We start from the raw sequence: 22,137 nt of genomic DNA, 5'->3' as shown, positions 1-22,137 counted from the left end.
CCTGTCTTCCCAGCTCTTTGTAGAGGGTGGTAGAAGGATTGAGAGTTTAACATGAGATTGAGCTACATGAAACCTGGTCTTGAACCAAGCAAACCACATATGAGTACAGCTACCTAATCTTTGGCAAAGATGTCAAGAATATTCATTAAAAGGACAGCATCTTCAAAACATGGTGCTGGAGAAACTGGTCATCCACATATAAAAGAATGTAATTAGACCCTTTAACTCTACCAAAAAAAAAAAAAAAAAAAGGTGTGTGTGTGTGTGTGTGTTTGTGTTTCAGATGAATCAAAGACCTTAAGGTCTGACATTCAAACAGCTTAGGAAAACATAGGAGTGTATACACACAGACTTTCTGCAAAGGATTCCCAAGAGTTAACAGGTAGGATTGTATGAAATTAGAAAGTTCTTACAAAGCCAAGGAAACTATGAACAGAGTGAAGAGACAGCCCATAGAAGAGGAAAAACGTGTTCTTCAGCTGCATGTCCAGTAGGGGATTAATATCTAGAATTTGTACAGAATTAACAAAAAACTCATCTAAACAATTCATGGGGATAAGGAATTGAGTGGACACGCATCACCTCAAAGGAAGACCTGCAAATGGCCAATAAATGTCCGGAAAAGTGTTCAATATCCTTAGCTGTAAGACAAATGCAAACTACAACTGCTTTGATTATATCTCACCCCTGTGAAAATTGTTCTCATCAAGAAAACAAATGACAGTAGCCTGATGTGATGACTCACACTTGTAACTCTGCCACTTGAGAGGTACAAAGGAGGCTCACCCTGAGTTTGAGGTGAGCCTGGGCTACACAGTGAAATCCTACCTCAAATAAAGGACAAATACAAAATGTGAGGAGAACCCTTGTACATTGCTGGTGGGAATGTCCAAGGGACTGTGTAGCCACTGTGCGAACCAATATGGAGGTTCCTAAAGCCTCCGTATGTATTATCTAGCAGTAACACCCCAGGTATACACCCAAAGGATTCGAAGTCAGCAGTGTACAGAGCTTGCTTTGTATCCATATTTATCACAGCCAGCTTATCAATAGATAAGAAAAGGTATGTACGCATCGGAGCGCATGCCCTGACCCCAGCACTGAGGAGGCAGGCAGATCTCCTGAGTTTGAGGCCAGCCTCTTATAGAGTGTTACAGGACAACCAGGCCTACACAGTAAGATCCCGTATTTTAAAAAAAATATGGTACATATGAAATTTCACCTATGAAGACAAATGAAATTATGCCATTCAGGAAAATGAATGGGTCTGGAGATCATTATGTAAGTGAAATAAGCCAGGCTTAGACAAATATTACGTTTTCTTTCATGCGGAATCTACGCGCGCGTACACACACACACACACACACACACACACACACACACACACACACACACACACCACCCCCTCCAAAGAAGAAGAATGGGAACTGTAAGAGGAAAAGAAGGTATCTAGAGAAGGGAGATGGGCTGGAGAGATGGCTCTCCTGTTAAAGGCTGGGCTCACAGCCAAAAATATAGGAAAGGAAGAGGGAGGAACAAGAAGGAATTATGGAGTGCATGTGTCATGAAAACAGAAGGTGACACTATTTGGGGATAGGAAAGAAAGCAACAAGAGGGAGAGGAAAACGAGGAAGCCCACGTGGCAAACAAGAACCAGATATTATAGCATACATGTTGAAAATGTCACAGGAAAGCCCATTTCTGTATATACAAGTCAAAATAACAAACATTTTAAGAAAGTTTTTGGGACCAGTTTATTGGCGTGTGCTTGTCCTGCAAGGCCTGACCTGTGTTTGATCCCCAGAGCCGATGGAAATAATCTGGCTATGGTGGCTGAGTTTCTCTACTGGATATGGGGACACTGAGGCAAGTGCATCTATATGGATTGCTGACCAGACAGTTGGAGAGATCTAGGCCAAATGGACAGTACATAAGCAACGAAACTCAAGGCTGTCTTCTGGCCCCACACAAAAATCACATGCACCGTACAAATATGGCCTCACACAAGAATATAAGAATATATAAAATTTAGGATTAGGGCCATATATAGTCCAGTGTCGTTTTGGCATGCACCATGTTATGGGTATTCTAATACTCAGCACTACTTAAGAAAAAAAAAGATATTGGAGTAATTAGAAAAAATTGTATCTTACTGTATTAATACACTCATAGAGGGCACATGAAAAAGATATTAGCCATGTCATATGTAACATATGCACACCTGTAACCCCAGCATTTGAGAGGTGGAGGCAACCTAGGCTGACCTGGAGTCATGTAAACCAGGATAGACTTGAATTTGTGATCACAGCCACTCGCCCCCCCCCCCCATTGGTTTTTGTTGTTGTTGTTTGAGACAGGGTCTCTGTGTGTAGCCTTGGCTGTCCTAGACTCACTTTGTAGACCAGGCTGGCCTAGAACTCACAGCGATCCACCTGCCTCTGCCTCCCAAGTGCTGGGATTAAAGGCGTGTGCTACCATGCCTGGCTTGTTTTTGTTTTTTGAGACAGGGTTTCACTTGTAACCTTGGCTGTCCTAAAATCTACTATATAGACCAGGTTGGCGTTGAACACAAGATCTATCTACTTACTTCTGCCTTCCGTGTTGTGATTAAAGGCTTGCACCACAACTCACCTTTTTTTTTTTTTTTTTTTTTTTTAAAGTGGTACAGTGTTTACTGGTTGCAATAGTAACTGGAAGAAAGTAGGGATATATTAGCCATTGTTCCTACAAAAGCATCTATGGACAGTATCTCCCTATTCTTTTTTGTTTTTCATGCAGGTCACTTTATGCTGGCTGATATGGAGTTTTTGTATTTCCATTGTTTTCCTTTATTCCTTTAGAGATTTTACTATAATTACATCATTTTTCCCTACCCTCATTTGAAGTTTTTATGTTCAACATTCTTCCTTAAAGTTGTATTTATTTATAGAGGAAAGCACTTCATTTTATTTCCAAGTTCTTCCTCAGTATTTATTACCTTTCCGTAATGGAAGCATTTGACTCTAATTGGACTGTTCACAAATAGTTCTTATATAAACAGGTTTGCCAAATTTTAAACTACCATCAGAACTGGCCTGTGATCTACAGACTATCTAAGCATGCCATGCATTTTTCTCTCTCTTGACTGTATATTCTGCTAAGAGACTATTTTGTTTGTTCAGTGCCAGCTTGGAACCCAGCCTTGTGATTGTATATGTGCAAGTGTTCATATGAGTGTGAATGCATATGGCAGCCAGAGGTTGACATCAGGCGCATGACAGTGTCTCTCACTGAACCTGGAGCTCAACAATTTGGCTTGGTTGGTTGTTCTGCCCAGTGCTTTGAATATAGGAGTGTGTGGTCGTGTCCAGCTTTTTATGCAGGTGTTATGAATTGACTCAGGGTCTCAGGGTTGTGTTGCAAGCCTTTGACCAACTGAGCCATTCCTCCAATCCCAAACTCTTGACATTGTACCATAGCAGTGTTATCTACAACATTTATGTGGAGAAGTATGTAATAGAGTTACACACACACACACACACACACACACACACACACACACACACACACACACACACACACACACCCCGCAAAGCTGCACATGTTGTATCAGACATGATGGCCCATGTCTTAAATCCTCAGAGGTACCTCTGAGGCAGAGGCACCTCTGAGGCAGAGGCAGGAAGATCTCTGAGTGGCAGGACAGCTGGAGCTACATATTAAGACCTTGTGTCACCAAAACAAAAACAAACCATAAGTTTGGATTTTACATTAAATCATATTGATAGGTGTGAAACATAGAGTGAGCATTCATTTTAGCTGCCATAATAATAATCCCATAGGGATCACAGGTAAATTACTGGTTAGGACCAAGGTGGAACATATTTAAATTCTTCCATGAGGACAGAAACAAAGTGTTCCAGATTGCTTCTTAAATTGCTTGTCTATTTTGTATGCTGTCCTGCCATCAGGAGCCCATTTCATAAACTTTTTTTTTTTTTTGGTTTTTCGAGACAGGGTTTCTCTGTGTAGCCTTGGCCATCCTGGACTCACTTTGTAGACCAGGCTGGCCTCGAACTCACAGCGATCCGCCTGCCTCTGCCTCCCGAGTGCTGGGATTAAAGGCGTGCGCCACCACGCCCAGCTCCATTTCATGAACTTTAAAAATGAGTTCAAGGCCATCCCGCCTACAGAGTGAGTCCAGGATAGCCAAGGCTACACAGAGAAACCTTGTCTCCAAACAAAACAAAACAAACAAAAGAGCCAACAACGAAAGAAAGTTCCTCTACATGTAAGCCCTTTAAGATGCTCTTTGGAACTCATACCCTGTGGACGGATGGAAACAGTAACAGTTCTGTAAACTCCCGTGAGATTTGCAGGTTGTGGTAAGGTTGGGGGAATTAGGACTTGAACTGGGCAATTCTAGTGGAGGGAAAGTAAAAAGAACAAAGGTAGGAGTGACATCAAGTTAGAAATGTGGTGGTGGTGGCCTTTAATCCCAGCACGCAGGAGGCAGGGGCAGGCAGATCTCTGAGATCAAGGCTAGCTGATCTACAGAGTAAGTTCTAGGACATCCAGGGCTACACAGAGAAATGCTGTCTTGGGGGGGAAAAGTGGAAAGTAATGAGACTAGTACGTGGTTTCAATGCTGTTGAAAAGTCTGGAGTCTTCAAGGAATATGCTTTCTTCTCTTCTTACACTACAAATATGACCCCATATTATGATCCCTTTTCAGTGTAAATTAATTTTGTGGCATTTTATGCTTCAAAAAAAAAATAGATTAAATACAGTTTAAGTTCACATTTATTTTTACAGACTTGGATATTTCAAATTTTAACATTTTTTCCATCCTAAAAGTCACTGTAAGTAACTAGTAGTAGATGAAGCATCAGCCCAGCTCTGCTAACACTCTCTGAGTTGTAAGGAAGCCCACCTTCTGAGTTCTGTTATTATGGACCCCCTTGGGCGAATCCAGAGCCTCGATTGATCTCTACTTTTTATTTAATGGATGTAAAATGTAATATTTTCTCCCTTCTATGACAATATATGACATGATGTGTACAACAAATGGAGTGAGTAAGAGAAAGCTCACTAGGAATTTTATAGAAGCTAGGCTGGGGGATGGCTCGGTGGTTTCAAACATTGTCAAGCAAAGTGTGAGAGCACTGGAGTTTGGTTCCCTGTGCAGAAGCCAAACATGTATGCTTGTGATTCCAGCATGCAGAGGGCGGACAGGCTGGCCAGCTAGACTAGTCAGACTTAGCAAGCTCTTGGTTCAACAAGCAACCTTGCCTCAGTAAGGTGCTGAGCAGTTAAGGAAGATACATAGTAGCTAGCAGCTTCAGGACTCCATGTGTATGTGCACAGACACTTGCACACACACATGTGAACATACACACACACACACACACAATTCACAGAAATGGAGTCTTTAAAGAAAAAAAACCAATGGCATATAATTTCTATACAGTTTCAGGGCATTCATGAAACATGCATGTGTGTGTGTGTGTAGTAAGAAGTTTTGAATGCCCACCACATACTCACTACTTTTAGTTATTTAAATAATATTTTTCCAGCATAATGTCTGATGGTAACATAAAGTTCAAATGAAGACTTACAAATTATTTTTAAGGAGGAACTCTTAAATCTATGTCTGATATAGATGCCCCAGCATATCCAATATAATCCTTACAAGACTGGGGGAACTCAGCACACCTGGAGGTGCTGCCACAGCCAGTTGAGTTGTTCCGACAGTGATCTGGGCTGATGCTGCATGGAGGTCCCCCTGGTGTGTCAGCAGCAAAGCTGAACAGTGTGTCCAGATTTACAGTTTCTAGAATACTTAGAAAACGCTGTGTGAACATCTTTTTTAATTTCTAAATTCACCATTTTGATACAAATACCCATGGTTTTCTTCTGTGTTTACATGCAGCCAGGAGCTATGGGCGGAGACGAGGTAATTTTTTTTTTAATGAGATCTTTTGCTTGCTAAACTGTGAGTAAGTATGAGGACGTATGTGTGTATATAAGACAGTAATTAATGTATGGCCTGATGTTTTAGCTTAATTGTTTTAGAAAAGTAATTTTATTATATTTATTTTTTTCTGCTTATTGGTAATTTGTTCTTTTAATAATAATAAAGATACAGCAAGGACAACCATATCTGAAGTTTTTGTTGTTTGGATTTTGTGAATGAACATGAGGAAATAAAGGCCAAGTTTATGTATTTTCTGCCCTGTATTTATATGGTTTTTATGTGTTTTCTGCCCTGTATTTATATGGTTTTTATGTGTTTTCTGCCCTGTATTTATATGGTTTTTGTCCCATATGATTTAGAGGGTAGAGGATAATTTTTTAGGGCAATTTTTTATTTTACTGAGTTGTTAGTGAATATTTTTTTTCTGTTGCATCCAAAGACAAGTTTCTCCTAAGGCTAGGAGAAGCTTACATTTTAAGGCCCTTCCATGGTGTGTGTGTGTGTGTGTGTGTGTGTGTGTGTGTGTGTGTGTTTCTCTAAGGAGGTACCACAAAATTTGTTTTAGTCTCTGTAAAACCTAAATTAACTAATATAACTTTCATTTGTGTAATGCTGTAACCAACTTAACTATTTTCACATATGTAACTGTCTGCAAATGCTTTGAAGAAACAGCAAGAGGAAGCCTGTCAGATGGCCAGGGTGGGATTTAGGGCAAATACCTGGGTTGTAGTGGAAGCCTGTGACTCAGTTCTGGTTTCCTCATCTGCAGATTGTGAAGTAACAGAACCACCATGTCCAATGTCACAATATCAGAAGCTCTAGTTTTAGGAAAAGGTGCACATGCCTGTCAGGCATTCCACAAATGTAAGATCTGTCTGCTGCTCATTGCAGAAGCTGGAGAGGCTGACGCTGGCTTGCTGTGTGGCTTCAAGTGAAAGCTGGAGCTAAAATCGGAATCTGTCTCTGTTTCATACCTGCTAATGTTTACCTTTTGTCAGAATGTCTCTGACTTGTTATAAAGAGAAAATAATGATACTAAATTGATGGTATTTTATTATTTATCACAGCAAATATTTATTGTATAAATAAATTGGCTAAATTTAATGTATGTATGATGGATGATAATTACAATCACTTTGGAGAAATATATTTCTGTATTTGTTTTTTGGTATAAAATAACTAATTTACGTAAATTTTATCTAAGGAACATAACTGCTTTTCTTCAGAACCAGAAAATTTACAAATGATGGATAATTGCTTCTTTTGTCAAAAACAACTTCAGGCAAGGCACAGTCACTTGCATTTAAAATAATAAGCAATGGATAGAAATAATTTTATGTTTACTTTAATTAACCATAAAGGTAAAGACCTGTAACCAAATCTCCTCTCCTTTTTGGTTTTTGGTTTTTCTGAGACAGGGTTTCCCTGTGTATCCCTGGCTGTCCTGGCCTTGCTTTATTAGACCAAGCTGGCCTTGAACTTACAGAGATCCACCTGCTTCTGCCTCCTGAGTGCTGGGATTAGAGCCACGAGCCACCACGCTGGGCTTTCTACATAGTTTTTAAATCTTAGGCACATTTCAGATAAGAAAACTGCAGTTCTGGACTGGGGAACTAGCTTAGTTGGTAGGGGGCTTGCCTAGCATATGTGAGGCCCTGGGCTCTGTTCCCGGCACAGAATGAAAGTGGATGTGGTGGTGCACTCCAGAAATTCCAGTACTTGAGGGTAGAAGCCAGAGGAAGTAAATACCATTTTTTTGGTCACTCTTATTTATTTCTTTATTTTGATGTTGGAGCTCAAAGCCAATGCCTCATATATACACCAGGGAAGTGACCTATTGCTGTGTCATATTTCCATCTCTGCCTTTCTTATTTTCAATTTCAAAAAGTGAAATCCTAGAAATAGACACCATTTTGTACCATACTCGTTTCATGTTGGTAGAACATTCAGGAAAGAGCAGAGACTAGAGCGTTTTCAATGACTGTGCCGTAGAAGGTGCAGCGCCCTTCCCTCGTGCTTGAATCAGTCACATGCCCAGAGTTGCCTCTGGCCTCTTAGGCTTGCCTCTGATTTCGGTTGCTTTCATTTTTGCTGCTTCCTGTTTGTGAACACCTCTCTGTCATGACACTGTCCTTTCCCACGGAGGGTTCCCATGATGTAATTCTCCTCTCTCCCACCAGCAGCATCTCTTCTCACCCCATCTTTCTCTGACCAAGCTGTACACACTGCTCTCCTCTGTCCACTGCCAGGTACTGACCACTCATCTTTTCTTCTCAATCTTATCGCACTAGTGTGAGCCAAATTCACTCCTTTTCCTTTTTTGATTACTTCATTTTTAAAGGTTTATTTATTATTTATGCAGTATTCTGCCTGTGTGTGTTCCTGCATGCTGGAAGAGGGTTCTAGATCTCATTATAATGAGGTGGCTATGAGCTAACATGTGGTTGTTGGGCATCGAACTCAGGACCTTTGGAAGAACAATCAGTGCTTTTAACTTCTGAGCCATCTCAGAAGCTGCTCTTGCAAAGGTCCTCAGTTCAATTCCCAGCAATCACATGGTGGCTTGCAATGATCTATAATGAGATCTGGTGCCCTCTTCTGGTGTGCAGGCATCCATGCGGGCAGAACACTGTATACAAAATAATTAAATAAATCTTTTTTAAAAATTAGTTATGTGCATGTGTTTTTCCTTCCCTCTCCCCTTCTTCCTTTCCACCTCCACTTCCCTCCTCCTCCCTTCCTTCCTCCCTTCCTCCTTCCCCTCCCCTCTCTCTCCCCCTCCCCTGTGTTTGTGTGTGTGTGTGTGTGTGTCTGTCTGTCTGTCTGTCTGTCTGGTGTCTGCAGAGGCCAAAAGAGAGGATCTGACCCCCTGGAACTGGAGTTAGAGACGTGTTGTGAGCCGCTGGAAACTGAACCCGTGTCCTCAGCAAGAGCAGCAAATGCTCTTAACTGCTGAGCCATCTTTCCAACCATGCCAAGCCGTGTTCTCTGTAAGAAGCCCTGCCCTGTGGCCTTTAGACAGCACTTTTCTCTGTTTCTACTACCTTCTATTCTCCTTGTCTTTTCATTGTCCCCGAGTCTTCAGTTGAAGATAAGTTATTTGAGGACAATGTGACTTGTGCCAAACAGTATATTCTGTGAATAGTCATATTAAATGCTTATTGATTAGAATTTTTTGAAATAACACTCATCTATGCAGAAGAGTTTGGCATTATATTTTTTTCAATTATTAGCTGGAAATAATGGTACTTGCCCATAAACCTGGCCTCTCAGAAGGCTGAGGATCATGTGAAATAGGAGGTTTGGGCCAGCCTATGCAGCACCATGAGCTCCTATTTCTAAAAATAGATAAATAAATAAAATATTAAAAATTACTTGCTAGACATGGTGGCACAAGCCTGTACTTCTGATGCTTGAGGGACTGAGGTATGAGATTGCCTTATGTTTGAGAACTGGGCTAGCCAGAGATCTACAGCAAAACCTTTTCTTGAGATCTAAAAAATTTAGGCTTAGTAGCTGGTGCCTTTAATCCCAGCACTTGGGAGGCAGAGGCAGGCAGATCTCTGTTAGTTTAAGGCCAGCCTGGCCTACGTGGTGAGACTCTGCCTCACTCAATCAGTCAGTTAACAAATAAATAAGTAAATGAGGAAAAATAGATTTGACTTTAATAATTTTGAATGCCTTAATCTTCTTTGTATCAGATGTTGTGCTCTTGCCTATAATATTTAGATTCCCATTGTCTTAAGTCTCCAGATTCCTCGTCATAGCTGAAGTAGGGAGTGAGGGTGTGAGGTAGAGGAAGCAGGGAGCAGGTGAAAATGTTTGATCCATGCTTTAGATTTAGTTTTCCATTCTAAGAGAGAAAGGCTTCTTTATTGACATTTATTCTTGTTGTAAGGATTAAGTTAACATCTAGACTGCTCAAAAAAATCTAAAAAGTAAACTCGTGTGTGTGTGTGTGTGTGTGTGTGTGTGTGTGTGTGTGTGTGTGTATTACTTCATTCTATTTATGAGTAAGAATAGAACTTGAGGGGCAGGTAGGATGGGTCAGCAGGTAAAGTACATGCCGTATCAATGTGATGACATGAGTTTGCTCTCAGGAACCCACAAAGGTGAATGGAGAGAACTGACTCACAAAGTTGTCCTCTCTGCATGCTCCCCCACCCATATGCATCATACCCATAACAATAAATGAAAAAATTTAAACACAGTAGAAAAGAATAGACCTTTACTAGAACGCATATTCTATATTTATATATACATGTTGGTAAATTCTTTAAAAGTAGGAAGTAATAGGAATATATGTGAAAGATTTGAGTTTTGTAAATAAAAGTAATGCCCGGAATAGGGAGAATTTCAGGAGCCATTTAGATACTGGAAAAGGAGCTGGAAGCTGGAATCAGTGTGTAATTCAGCTAAGAGCGTATAGAGGGGAGAGTATCATGTTCCTGCATGAGGCAAAAGTGGTGATGAGATGGTCCATGCTTTCTTGATGAGCGGCTTTTGAATCAGAAGGCGAGGTTTGTTGAAAGAGTCTTATGACACAAGTAGTGAAAACAGGGAAGATCTTGGACATTAACTAATGGTTTGGATGAGAGTCTTAGAACTAGGCTCTTTGAAGGCTAAGCAGTCTAGTAATGGAGCTGGAGGGGGAAGGGCAAGGACAGACTAGAAGAGAAGAATTAGGTAGGGCTATAGCTCAGCTGTAGAGGTTATCTATCATGTATGAGGTCCTGAGTATAACCCCAGCACTGGGGGTAATTGTGGGGTGGAGAATTATATGCCAAACAATAAGACTGGAAAATAAGAACCGGCTTTTCCATTAATACCCATTTTATTTTGTTACTGCAGACAATGTTGTCTGACATATCAGAGAGTCTTGGCATTGTCCTGCAGGAATATTCTTTCTCTATCGAGTTTAACATGTGCACCCCCATTAGGAACTAGTGTGCTAAGTAGTGCCATATAAGACCTTGGCTTGCACCCTTTGCCTCTTTTCCTTCCTTTGTTCTTTCCTCCCCTCTTCTTCCTCCTCTCCTCCTCTTCAACAAAGTCTTCCTGGTATGCACTGTGTAGCCCAAGAGTTTCCTCACACTTGTGACAATGCTTCTTCTACCTTTAGTGCCCCCAGGGCTGAGCTGGCAGGCAGCAGCTCCATGCTTGCTGCTTAAACATTTAATATGTATTGTGACTTTAAACTTCACACGAAGCGGGGCGTGGTGGCGCACACCTTTAATCCCAGTGCTCAGGAAGCAGAGGCAGGCAGATCGCTGTGAGTTCGAGGCCAGCCTGGTCGACAAAAGCGACTCCAGGACAGCCAAGGCTAACACAGAGAGGCCCTGTCTCAGAACAACAGCAACAACAACAAAACTTCATACAAGCATGAGGTTTTATGGGCTCATGAAGACGTTTGTCTTCAAGAAGAGAGATTAACTGTGTGTGTGTGTGTGTGTGTGTGTGTGTGTGTGTGCGCGCGCGCGCGCATTGCTGTTTTAACTAACCCAAGTCCTTATGCATGTTAAGCATGTGTTCTACCATTGACTTGTACCTCCAGTTCTTCATCAGTGTTCTTGATGTTTAATTTTTTTAGTTATAGAACAACAAAGAAAGTCCAAAAGTTTCTATTTGAACAATATAAATGAGCAAATAGAAAGAGTGTATGTATTCTAATGGATGACCTAATTGGTTAAGAAGTTCTAAAGTCCAATAAAACAAACATGGGTTCTTGAGTTGAGGCCCTCTTTCTGTGGAAGCCCACTCGGAGGGGCTTGCCGCCATGCTGGTGAAACCATGGTATGACTGGCGTTATGCTAATGCAAACTGAGTTCCATGAGGTTGTTTATTGAAAGTCGCAAGTATATGGCTCCAGGGTGAGGCATAGACATGGGCTGAAGAATTTAATGCTTGTGATTATAATATCTTGAATTACATTGGTTGGTGTAGTAATGGAAAAATAGGACCGCAGAAGAGAGGGAGAGGAGTCAGATCACTCATTTTCACTTTTGTGAGGAATTAGTGTGGAGGAGGAGGAAGCAGGAGAGAGAGTGGAATCGGAGTCCTGGCCTTCCACCCATTCTGCTCAGTAAGTGTGTGCATGTCTGCCCAGGGCTAGGCTCCCGTTTGCTTCAGTGTGCTTTAGATAGGACAGAGAAAAGAAACAAACAAATAAATAATGAGACAAATATTTTTATCCATTTGACAAAAGCCAGGGACTAGTGAGTTGGCTTGGTAGGTAGAGACACTTGCTGCACAAGTCTGGTGACCTGAGTTCAATTCCCAGACCCCACATAAAGATGGAAAAAAAAGAACTAGCTACATTGAATTGTCCCCTGACTTCCACATGTGCACCATCATCCATGAGGCCCCCAAGACACAATAATGAAAGTAAAATAATTAAAAAAAAAAAAAAAAAAGCCCAGGCATAATGCTGTAGGCTTGTAACTCTAGAACTTGGCAGGTAGCGGCAGCGTGATTGGGAGTTCAAGACCAGCCTTAGCTACATAGTGAATTCTAGGCCAGCCTGAGCTGCATGCGACTTCCTCTCTCCACTTGTTTTTAAGTACCAGGAAGGAAAGAATGGGAGGTTACCTATCCCAGTGATGTAGAGGTCAGGTGATATTTAAAGTGCAGCACAAAGGATGAGGAGCCATCTGGGCTTTTTGTTTGTTGAGATAGGGTCTCACTATCTGTTCTAGGCTGGCTTTGAACTTAGGATTCTCCAGTCTCCAGAGTCTCACCTAGAGTGTCAGGATTGCAGGTGTATACTACCATGCATGGCTTTACATTTTTTTAATTATGGAAAATTTCAAACTTATAAAAAATATGGAATAGTTTAATGAGTTCTCCTCTGGCCTCTACAGGCACCAGTCATGCATGTGTTGCCCATATATACATTCAGGCAAAACATTCATACATAAAAATAAAAATAAATGAATGTTGTAAAAAGGGAAGGTGGGAAAATGGCTTGTGTAAAGACTTAATGAAAAGTGTTAATACACAATACAATATCTATAAATGTTGAAAACAGTATATGCCCTGTAAAGGTGCCAGTCACCTATTACAGCCTTACACTCATCTGAAATTTCAGAATAACAAAATCTATCAAGACACAAAGAATAGTGGTAGCCTAGAACCAAGTGGTTGAAGGAAGATAGAATGTGACGTCTAATTGATTAAATGTATGAATTATATAACATATGAATATCATTTCAGTAAAACCGAGGTCTTTAAAAGGACTTGAGACAAGCAAATGGTTGAAACAGGAGGAATTTGGAGGGAGGGAGTCTGTTTTTACTTCTTGTAGGGATTTTGAGCTTGTTCCAAGTGTGCCAGGAGGTCATTGCAGGGCCTAGTGAAAACACCGCTCTGCTGCTTGGAGAGGAGTGGAAAGAGAAGCAGGCTGCCTAGTTAGACGATGTCAAGATAGCAAGAAGTGATGGGTTTGGGCTAATAAGACGGCAGGGAGGTTGTAGAGACGTTCACAGTGATGTATTCTGGCGCGTGGAAGGGATGGCACCATGCTGATGAATTGAGCGTGACAAGTAACTCAGAAGGCAACCTTAGGGATGATTTGGTTCTGGTGGAAGCTGTGGGGTGAATGCCAATGCTGTGACTTGAAATGGCAGTGAAAAAAAAAATAAGTTTAGGTAGATATTAAGAGTTTACTTGTAACTGGATATGTTGGCACATACCTGTAATCCTAATACACAGGGAGCAAGGGCAGAGGTGGACAGATCTCTGCGAATTTGAGGATGGCCTGGTCTATGTAGCTCATTTCAGGCCAACCAAGGCTATATAATAAGATCCTGCCTCAGAAAAATTAATAATAATTTGCATGTAGGCTTATGATGACTAAGATATACCTATATAAAATAAAATCTGCTTTTATTATGTAAAATTTCTGTGCAGGGCATAGTGGCATGTGCCTATTATCCCAGCACTGGGGATGCTGAGACAGCAGGAGCAAGAGTTTGAAGCCACCCTGGGCTATATAGTGAGGCCTGTGTGAAAACAAAGAAGTAAAGCCAAGCAAGCAAGCCAACAAACAAAATGTGTTCAATAAGAGAGCCCTGGAGCCTCTAGAGATCCAGAAGCCTTTCACCTGGATCAACCCTAGTTCAGTTTCCATGGAGATATTTATTTATTTATTTATTTTTAGGAAGCCATTTCTCACCGTCCATTTTTGTTAAATTCCTAAGCTGATTTCTGAGCTGCTTGCAAGGCCAAGCTGGAAGGACATGTGAATGGGAGTGCTGAACTAGTAGTGCTGTGGAGGGGCTGGGGTCATGGCAGTCATGGCAGGCGCTTCAGCATGAGCTGGCTTGATGTATGTGGAAGGCCTGCGTGGCCACTGGCTTTGGTTTTCCCATTGATTACTGCAGGAAGGAGCTTCCTGGTGAGGAAGAGCTTGAAGACACTTTCCCTTGCCTGCTAGCACTTTGCAGGCCAACTGGAACTTGGTTCTGCAGGTCTTTTAGTTTCAGGCCATTGCCACTTTCCCACAGCATTCATTCCCTCCTGGATCAGACACTTTGTTCTGAACAGTAACTGACAGTGTACGCCAGAAGCAGAGGGCGTGGCACCACGCCATGTGGCCAAGTTAGAACAGCGCAGGAGCCTTTCATTTTCTTCTGTTGCAGTATTGTATATTAATTTTCTGTGGAAGTTTCTCGAGGTTTGAATTCAGATGTTTATTATCTTCCATAGGAGTGTAATTCTTTTAGGATATTATGTAGATTGCTTAAAGCATTTTGAGGTTGGGGAGTGTTTCCCTTAAGGAAAAGGAGTATTTGAGAGGGGTCTAGGTAGTGGGGCAGGTCGGTAGGATAGCACACATGCAGCTTCTTAAGATTTCAATTGCTAATAACATATGCAGGAACTAAAAATTTAGCCGTTTCCCTAGGAATGGCCCTTTAAAAAAAAAAAATCTCATTTAACCCATCCCTGGCCCAGTCACTAGTGTCTGCATTTGAGGAAGGCTCTGGCTGCCCTGGGTAGGTCAGGGTAGACTCTGAAGGCCAGAGTGGCCTCAGACACGAGACTCCTCTACGCAGGGCCCCAAGGACTGGCATTTCAGGCCTGTGCCCTGGACAATCTGTTTTGAGCGTGGACATATGCCAACCAAATGGCCATGTGGATGATAGCGTCACGAGGCTCCAGTGGACTGCTAGGAATACTAGTGCCCTGGCTTACCCTGGTGAGCGTCTGCAGCAATGGAAGCGTCTCTGGCTTACTTGGAAATCACTCCCTCACAGTAACAAAGCACCAAATTCATGGACAAAAACAACTGTTTGGAGCCAAAGGCCGGGAGTTCTGTTCTCAGTGCCCACCATCAAGCATGTGACTCCAGCTCCGGGGCATCCAGCTTCCTCTTCTGGGCTCCATAGGCAGCTGCACACACATGGCAACACACAGAGACGCCTAGACATGTGCAGTGTAAAGGTAATAAGTAAACAGTCCTTCAGGAACTTATGCCTAGAGTAGAGGGAACTAGATGTCTGTTAGGGTGTGGGAACACTGTAGCCCAAAGAAGTGCTCTTCCTGCCTTCCTGCCTTTTTTTTTTTTTTTTTTTTTTTTTTTTTTTTTTTTTTTTTAAGGCAAATCTATGTAGTCCTGTCTCTATATAAGCCAAGCTGACAATAGTTTTTTGTTTTTGTTTTTTTCCCTGCTGAGTTTCGAACCTGGGACCTCTGCCACTGAACCATGCATGCCTTTAACCCTCCCCAAAGCCCACAGGTTGTCTTTTAAATGCTTCCTATAGCAGCTTTTCCATCTACAGGGCTTTAGGCAGTTATGTTACAGTAAAGCTGGTTATAGACTTTACATTCCAAATCATGCGGCTATGCTTTCCTTAGCTTGGACGTTTCTAAGCTTCAGACGCATCACACAGATAGATAGCAGATAGATAGCACCTGCTGCAGATAGATAGCACCTTCCAGGTGGCTCCTAAACTTCAGCAAATGAATCGCTGCAGCGGGGGTGCGGATTTTGAAGCCTGACCTCTGCAAATTCGGATTTGTGGGTTTGTGGACTGGGTTCAGGAGCCCATATTCTCAGTTCCCACTTGGAGCTACAGTAACGTCATCTGTGTCTTCACTATTTGTAGTTTTATTCCCAAGGCGGCCTTCATTACTAAGGCCCAGAGCACTCTAAATACTATTAATAAGGCAGAGGCTTGGTTTTAAAGCTGTAGAAAGTATTTTAACTCCCCATGACTGACTTTGAAAACTGTCCAGAGTTTCACAACTCTGGCTTTTCTTTTCCTCTGGGGAAGCTGTGGTTACGGTGATCATTGCTCAGGAATGTCTCCACTATCTGCCACTTCTTCACTGCTCTGGTTGAAGACTTCCTCATTGCCCATCTGGATAGTCACTGATTTTTTTTCATAATCTCAACTCTTCCCCCTACTCCCTGGGTTCAACTTTCTGTAGAGGTGACAGAAGTTACTGTAGGCTTTGGAACATAGTCAGACTGAGGTCACTTAGAAAAGTGGTTCTGGCAGGGCAAAATAAATAAGTAGATAAATAATATTTTAATTAAAAAGTGAAGTTGATTGGGAGCGTAATGGTTTCTAGGGCATGTGTGTAAGAAGCCACTTTTGTGAGGCTGTAGCTCAGTTGGTAGAGTGGGTGCCTAACATACATGGAGACCTGGGTGCAGTCCCCAAGACTACCAAAAAGCAAGTGTGGTAGTGCACCCGAGCACTTGAGAGGTGGGCGTAGGACAACCAGAAGGTCAAGGCCAGCGAGATGGCTCACTGGTTAAGAGCACTGGATACTCTTCCAGAGGACCTAGGCTAGATTCCCATTATCCACAGGGTTCTTAAAATCATCTATAATTCTAGTTTTGAGAGATTTGATGCCTTTTCTGGCCCCTGAGAGTATCAGGCACTCACATGGTATACAGATGTACACACAGGTGAAACACCCACATATTAAAAATAAACTTTTAAAAGTTTGAGGTCATTCTCAGTTACATAGAGTTTGAGGCCAGCCTGGGGTATATGAGACCCTGTCTTTAAAAAAAACAAAAAAAACAAAAAAAACAGTATTAGATTGAAGTATTGCATTTCGGAAGGGGAAATTGGTTTCTGTAATATACAGTACAGAACATAATGCTTGCACAGGTTGAGGGCCCCATTTTCTCATGTTCTCAGACCCCTGTGTTATGCTCAGGGGCAAACATGTCTTTGTATGTACTCTTTTCTTTTGTTTTTCAATAGCGTCTCATGTTGTATTCACTAAAGTAATCCAGGCTAGCCTTGAGCTCATGATGCTCCTTCCTCATTCTCCCAAGTGCTGGGGTTACTGGATTAAACCACCGTGGCAAGCTCTGCTCACACCATTTTGTTTCCTTAGGTGCTGCCTCATATTTAACATGTTTTAAGTCTCTCTAATGAGCTCTAAAGTAAAAGATCGATGGTGAAGCTTATTTGGTCTCTATCCTAATGGAAATTACAATGCAGTGGGGTGGGAAAACATATACTCAATAAAGCCCAAGAAATGCTGTGGTTTTAACTGAGGAAAGAAATTATTTGGAGGAAGAAGCACAGGATGTTATGCAGGGATAAAGGAGGTGTCTGATCTAAAGGTTCAGTGCACTTCCATACAGGAAAATGGCTTTGCAGCGGAGACCTCAAGAATTAAGGATTAACTATGGGTGGGAGGAGTGGCTCAGCAGTTAAAAACACTGGCTGCTATTGCAGAGGACCCGGGTTTAGTCCCAAGCACCCACATGGTGCCTCACAACCCTTTATAACTGTAGTTCCGAGGCATCTGATATAATATTCTGGCCTTTGTGGGTGCCAGGGCACATGAATGGCACACACACATACATACAGGCAAAACACTCATACAAACAAATAAATCTAAAAAATTTCAAAAAGAATTAACTATGATTGCAGAAAGGAATGCTTAGAGGTTACAGGAACATTTAAGACCTTAGCACCTGTGGCGAGGAGGAATAGTCAAGACACCCAAGGGAATTCTATGTGTTCCGAGAGGTTACTGAGCAAGGAGCAGCCGCAGCTGCCTTAGGGAGGAAGTGAGCAGGGACGTGTAGTTCCCAGCGATGTTTTTGTGCTTTATCCAGAAGGCAATGGAAGGTCATCGGGAGCTTTGAAGTCAAGAGTGTAGGGTGAAGTCAGGGGTGTAGGATGTGGTTACATGTGCAGATTAATGTTGGAAAATCGATGCTTTAGCTTTTCTTTCCTTTCCTCCCCCCTCCGCCTTCTAAAGTATTGATGAATTCTAAGTAGAAATCAGTGAGAAAAAGGTTTTATGTAGCTACTCAGACCGTGAGTCAAGGAATAAGATGGTGGTTTAGATTAGGGTATTAGTAGTAGTAGTGATGGACAGGACTTACAGTAAATTTGTATTTTGAAGCTTAAGTTGGTAGAATTTAGTGAGAAATGGATTTGATATAGAGGGGCTGTTGGGTGGTGGAGAGAATGAATATAAAGTATAAATACTAAATTTCTGGGTTGAATTGGGTATGTATAAAAGGCCTTTGCTTTTTGCTTGCATATATGCGTAGTGTGTGAGCTCACATGTATGTGGGTGTATGTATACATGTGTGTAGGTTTATGGAAGTCAGAGGTTGATGTTAGCCGCCTTCCTTGATTATTTTCCACCCTGAATGTTCCCTATTTAGGCAGGATCTCTCCCAGAGCTTCCTGATTGTGCTAGTCTGGTTGGGCAGCTCGCTCCAGGGATTCCCTGTTTCTGCCTCCTAAATGCTGGGATTACAGGTGACCACTATGCCCACCAGGTGTCTATATAGGTGCTGGGGCTCTGACTGTGGCTCCCATATTTTTATGGCACACGTTTTACCCACTGAGCCATCTCCCAGAAGGCCTTTGTGTTGACACTTAGGGAGCAGATTTAACTGGAAGACCAGGAGCTTATGTGAGGGTTTTTGGTTATTTCACTCAAACTTCCACTCCACAAAATTGTGCTGAAAATTGCCCTCCTGCAAACCACAGGAGGGACACGCTGTCACCTGGCTTCTCTCATTACCTACTGTTTCAGTGTGTACTTGCCTGTCCCTCATTGACGGGGCTCCTTTGTCAGAAGTACTTCGATGCTCTTAGAAAAGGTTATTCCCTCCAGTGTTTTTCCCACTGAGTGGTGTGTGTTAAAGGCTTCTGTTATCTTAGCTCTGGATGGTGAGTAATCGAGAACTAAGTGTAACTTAGGAGGAAGCTAGTGTTTCTTTACTGCAGAGCAGCATTTTGCTCTCTCATGGCCCGCGCAGCGTCCCCCTCCAGTTCCCTTCTGCCTCTTCTCCACCAGCTTTTGTCTTTCGCACACCTCACGTTTCTTGTGTTGGAATTAGGAGGCAGGAATAGTTGTTCTGTGGCAAATGCTGACTTAATTAGGAGCCCAACACTGAGTAGGCATGAGGCTTAGCGTATGGACTGCATGGCAGAACATGTCTGCAGGAAGCTCATTTTGCCCATAGTTGCTGCAGATGTGTTTCCTCTATTCCCCCCCCCCTTCCCCCCCCAGAGATAAAAAAACAAGCACCGAGGGGTGAGAGTTTGCTGTCTATTGTTTGTTGTTCCTAGCAGGCTGGAGAGATAGGTGGCTCCTCTGTCTCTGTAGCCATGCTGGGAGGACTGAGTAAAATGTCTCTGGTGTTTCACTCTCCCGACCCCAGCCCCTCTGTTACCTCCAAGCTCCAAGACAGCCCTTTCCTATACCTTCGAGTTGCTCCTTGTCTAACAAGATTCTCTTAGCAACATTTTTCGGTTTTGGTAACAGAAATGGTCACCATTTTTCAAAGGCTATTTATATTGTATTTCAGGCTATTGTGCTTCAAACCCTGGGTTTCAGGGAAATAAAGATCACTGTGTGCTTGTTTCCATAAAGCCTGCGGGTTTATCTTAGAGATGACTTGTCTTCTTTCCTCCTTTGTTCTTCCTGCTGCTGTTCCTTCTCCTCCCTCCTCCTCTCCCTTATCTCTTTTCTCCATCCTTCCCTTTATTCTGCTCTCTTGTTTCTTCCTCTCCTCCCTCCGTCCTCCTCTTCTTCCTGATCTATTCTCTCTTCCCCCATTCCTCTAGCCCAGCTTCCTCTCGAACTGAAGTGCTCAAGACAGTTGAATGACTGGCAAGTTTCACCAGGAACTCACAGATTCAAAACAAAAAAATTTTTGAGACAATTTCTCTGTGTAGCTGTGGCTGTCCTAGACTCACGTTGTAATCCAGGCTAGCCTCAAACTCAAAGTGATTCCCCCTTACCCCTGCCTACCTAACTGCTGGGATTACAGGCATGCAGTACCATGCCAAGCTAGAAAATATATATATTTTTTTAATTTGGCATCTATTTTGAAGTGCCAGATTGAAAATTACTGCCAGTCATTTACTTATACCTTGAATCCCAGTGTTTAGGAGGCAGACGCAGTCAGATCTCTGTGAATTTGAAGCTAGCCTGGTGTACATATTGAGTTCCAGGATAGCCAGGGCTACACAGAGAGACCTTGTCACAAAAAGAAAACAATTCTATGGGAATTTTGTTGTTGCTAATGCTTGTTTTTCTGAGAGCATCACTATAACCCTGGCTCAAGTGGAACTCCCTGTGTAGACAAGGCTGGCCTTGAACTCACAGAGATCCTCCTCTTCCTGACTTCCCCCCAGTGCTGAAATTAAATCCATGTGCCACCATACTCAGCTTTTCTTTTTCTTTTTCTTCTTTTTAGTGAATGATTTAAAATACAGTCTAGAGTAATAGTGTTAATATGTCGTAGCCACGCCCACACTGTACTACTACACCTTGATTTAGTGTTTACATCCCCTGTATAATGTTGTGGCATGTGCTTATTTTCAAATTGGAGTACCTTTGCATGCTAGGAAAACTGTCATTGGCCCTGCTATTAGAAGAGATGAAATTAGCTTCTGTCATGAGGACCAGCCTTTACAACCAAACCCCTGAGTCACCACCAAAAGCAGATAAAGATCTGGAGATTACTTGTCGTATGTACTTTCAAAAATGGTTGAAGAAAAAATAACTTACGGATATATTTTATTAGCATAATTTTTTCTTTGTTTCTTTGAGACAGTGTTTCTCTGTGTAGTCCTCGCTGTCCTGGCCTTGAACTCACAGAGATTGCCTGCCTCTGCCTCCTAAGTGCTGGAATTAAAGGCATGTGCCACCATGCCCAGCTAGCATAATATTTTATTCTTTGAGAATTTCATATATGTATCAAATTATTTTGTTCTTATTCTTCCTTCAGACCCCCAAACATATGCCCTTCCAACTTTATGTGGTCTTGATTCCCCTTCACCTACCAATGGACACATCTCCAAAGAAAGATGATTCTCCCTCCCCATGCAGCCAGCATCTTCCAGCAGCTCTGCAGCTAGGTGGGAGTGCCTCTTCATCAGAGGGCACATACTTAGTAACTGCGACAGGGACTGTATGAGTATAGTGCAGGAACCTTTTTTTTTTTTTTTTTTTTATAAAGGAAGGCAGATGCAGTTTGGATGCTTTGTCCTTAGATATTATTTGTCATTTCAGTGTTGTGTGTAAACATGGCTGTACTTGGTGATCTTCAGTTAAGTTTTCTATTGGAGAAGCCATACCTCAGGAGACATTGTGTTTTGTATGCTTCACTTGGAACAATTGGCTTCAGAGAGGAAAGCCATTCTGATTATAGAAACTGCTACTTTGTTTCAGGTCGGTCTTCTCTCTTTCCCTTTGAAGACGCCTTCTTGGATGACAGCCATGGCGATCAGGCCTTATCATCTGGCTTAAGTTCTCCCACTCGATGTCAAAATGGGGAGCGAGTGGAACGCTACTCTAGGAAGGTGTTTGTTGGAGGCCTTCCTCCTGACATCGACGAAGGTACCATACGCGTTCGTTTCCGGTGTTACTAGAGCTGAGCGTCTGTGCATTGTGTCACCAGACAGACACTGACTCTTCTCCAGGGCAGCATCCATAAACACGTGTTAAATGGGGATGTGAAATTAAACTATGACAGAGCTAACTTAAAGAAACCGCTCCAGTTCTCATAGGCTTTGGATGTGCTATGGAAGTCTTCTGCCACTGACTTGCTTGGTCAGTGCTGCTCTAATGCTAATACAATAGGCCACGGTTTCTTTAGCCTTTTCATTATGGTTGTAGGCGGCCAAAGTCTCGTTTCCCTCTAACTGTCCTCATCTGTGTCAATATTGTCTGTC

The 22,137-nt window shown here is 42.3% G+C and overlaps 1 protein-coding gene across 7 annotated transcripts in view; it reads left to right on the top strand.

Moving 5' to 3' along the window:
* The window catches only part of Cpeb3 (cytoplasmic polyadenylation element binding protein 3), a 195,357-nt gene that overhangs the window by 105,403 nt on the left and 67,817 nt on the right, over window positions 1–22,137 (top strand). For 5 of the 7 annotated variants that reach the window (XM_051146392.1, XM_051146393.1, XM_051146391.1 and 2 more), the window contains 2 exons: window positions 5,912–5,935; window positions 21,635–21,802. In XM_051146392.1, coding sequence (XP_051002349.1) covers window positions 5,912–5,935; window positions 21,635–21,802 — 192 coding nt within the window. The remainder of the gene's footprint in view (window positions 1–5,911; window positions 5,936–21,634; window positions 21,803–22,137) is intronic. The other 2 variants (XM_051146390.1, XM_051146387.1) reach the window with 1 other exon arrangement.

This window comes from Acomys russatus, chromosome 5 (genome assembly GCF_903995435.1).
Source record: "Acomys russatus chromosome 5, mAcoRus1.1, whole genome shotgun sequence".
Classification (NCBI taxonomy): Eukaryota; Metazoa; Chordata; class Mammalia; order Rodentia; family Muridae; genus Acomys; species Acomys russatus.
This window is presented reverse-complemented; position numbering and strand designations above follow the sequence as displayed.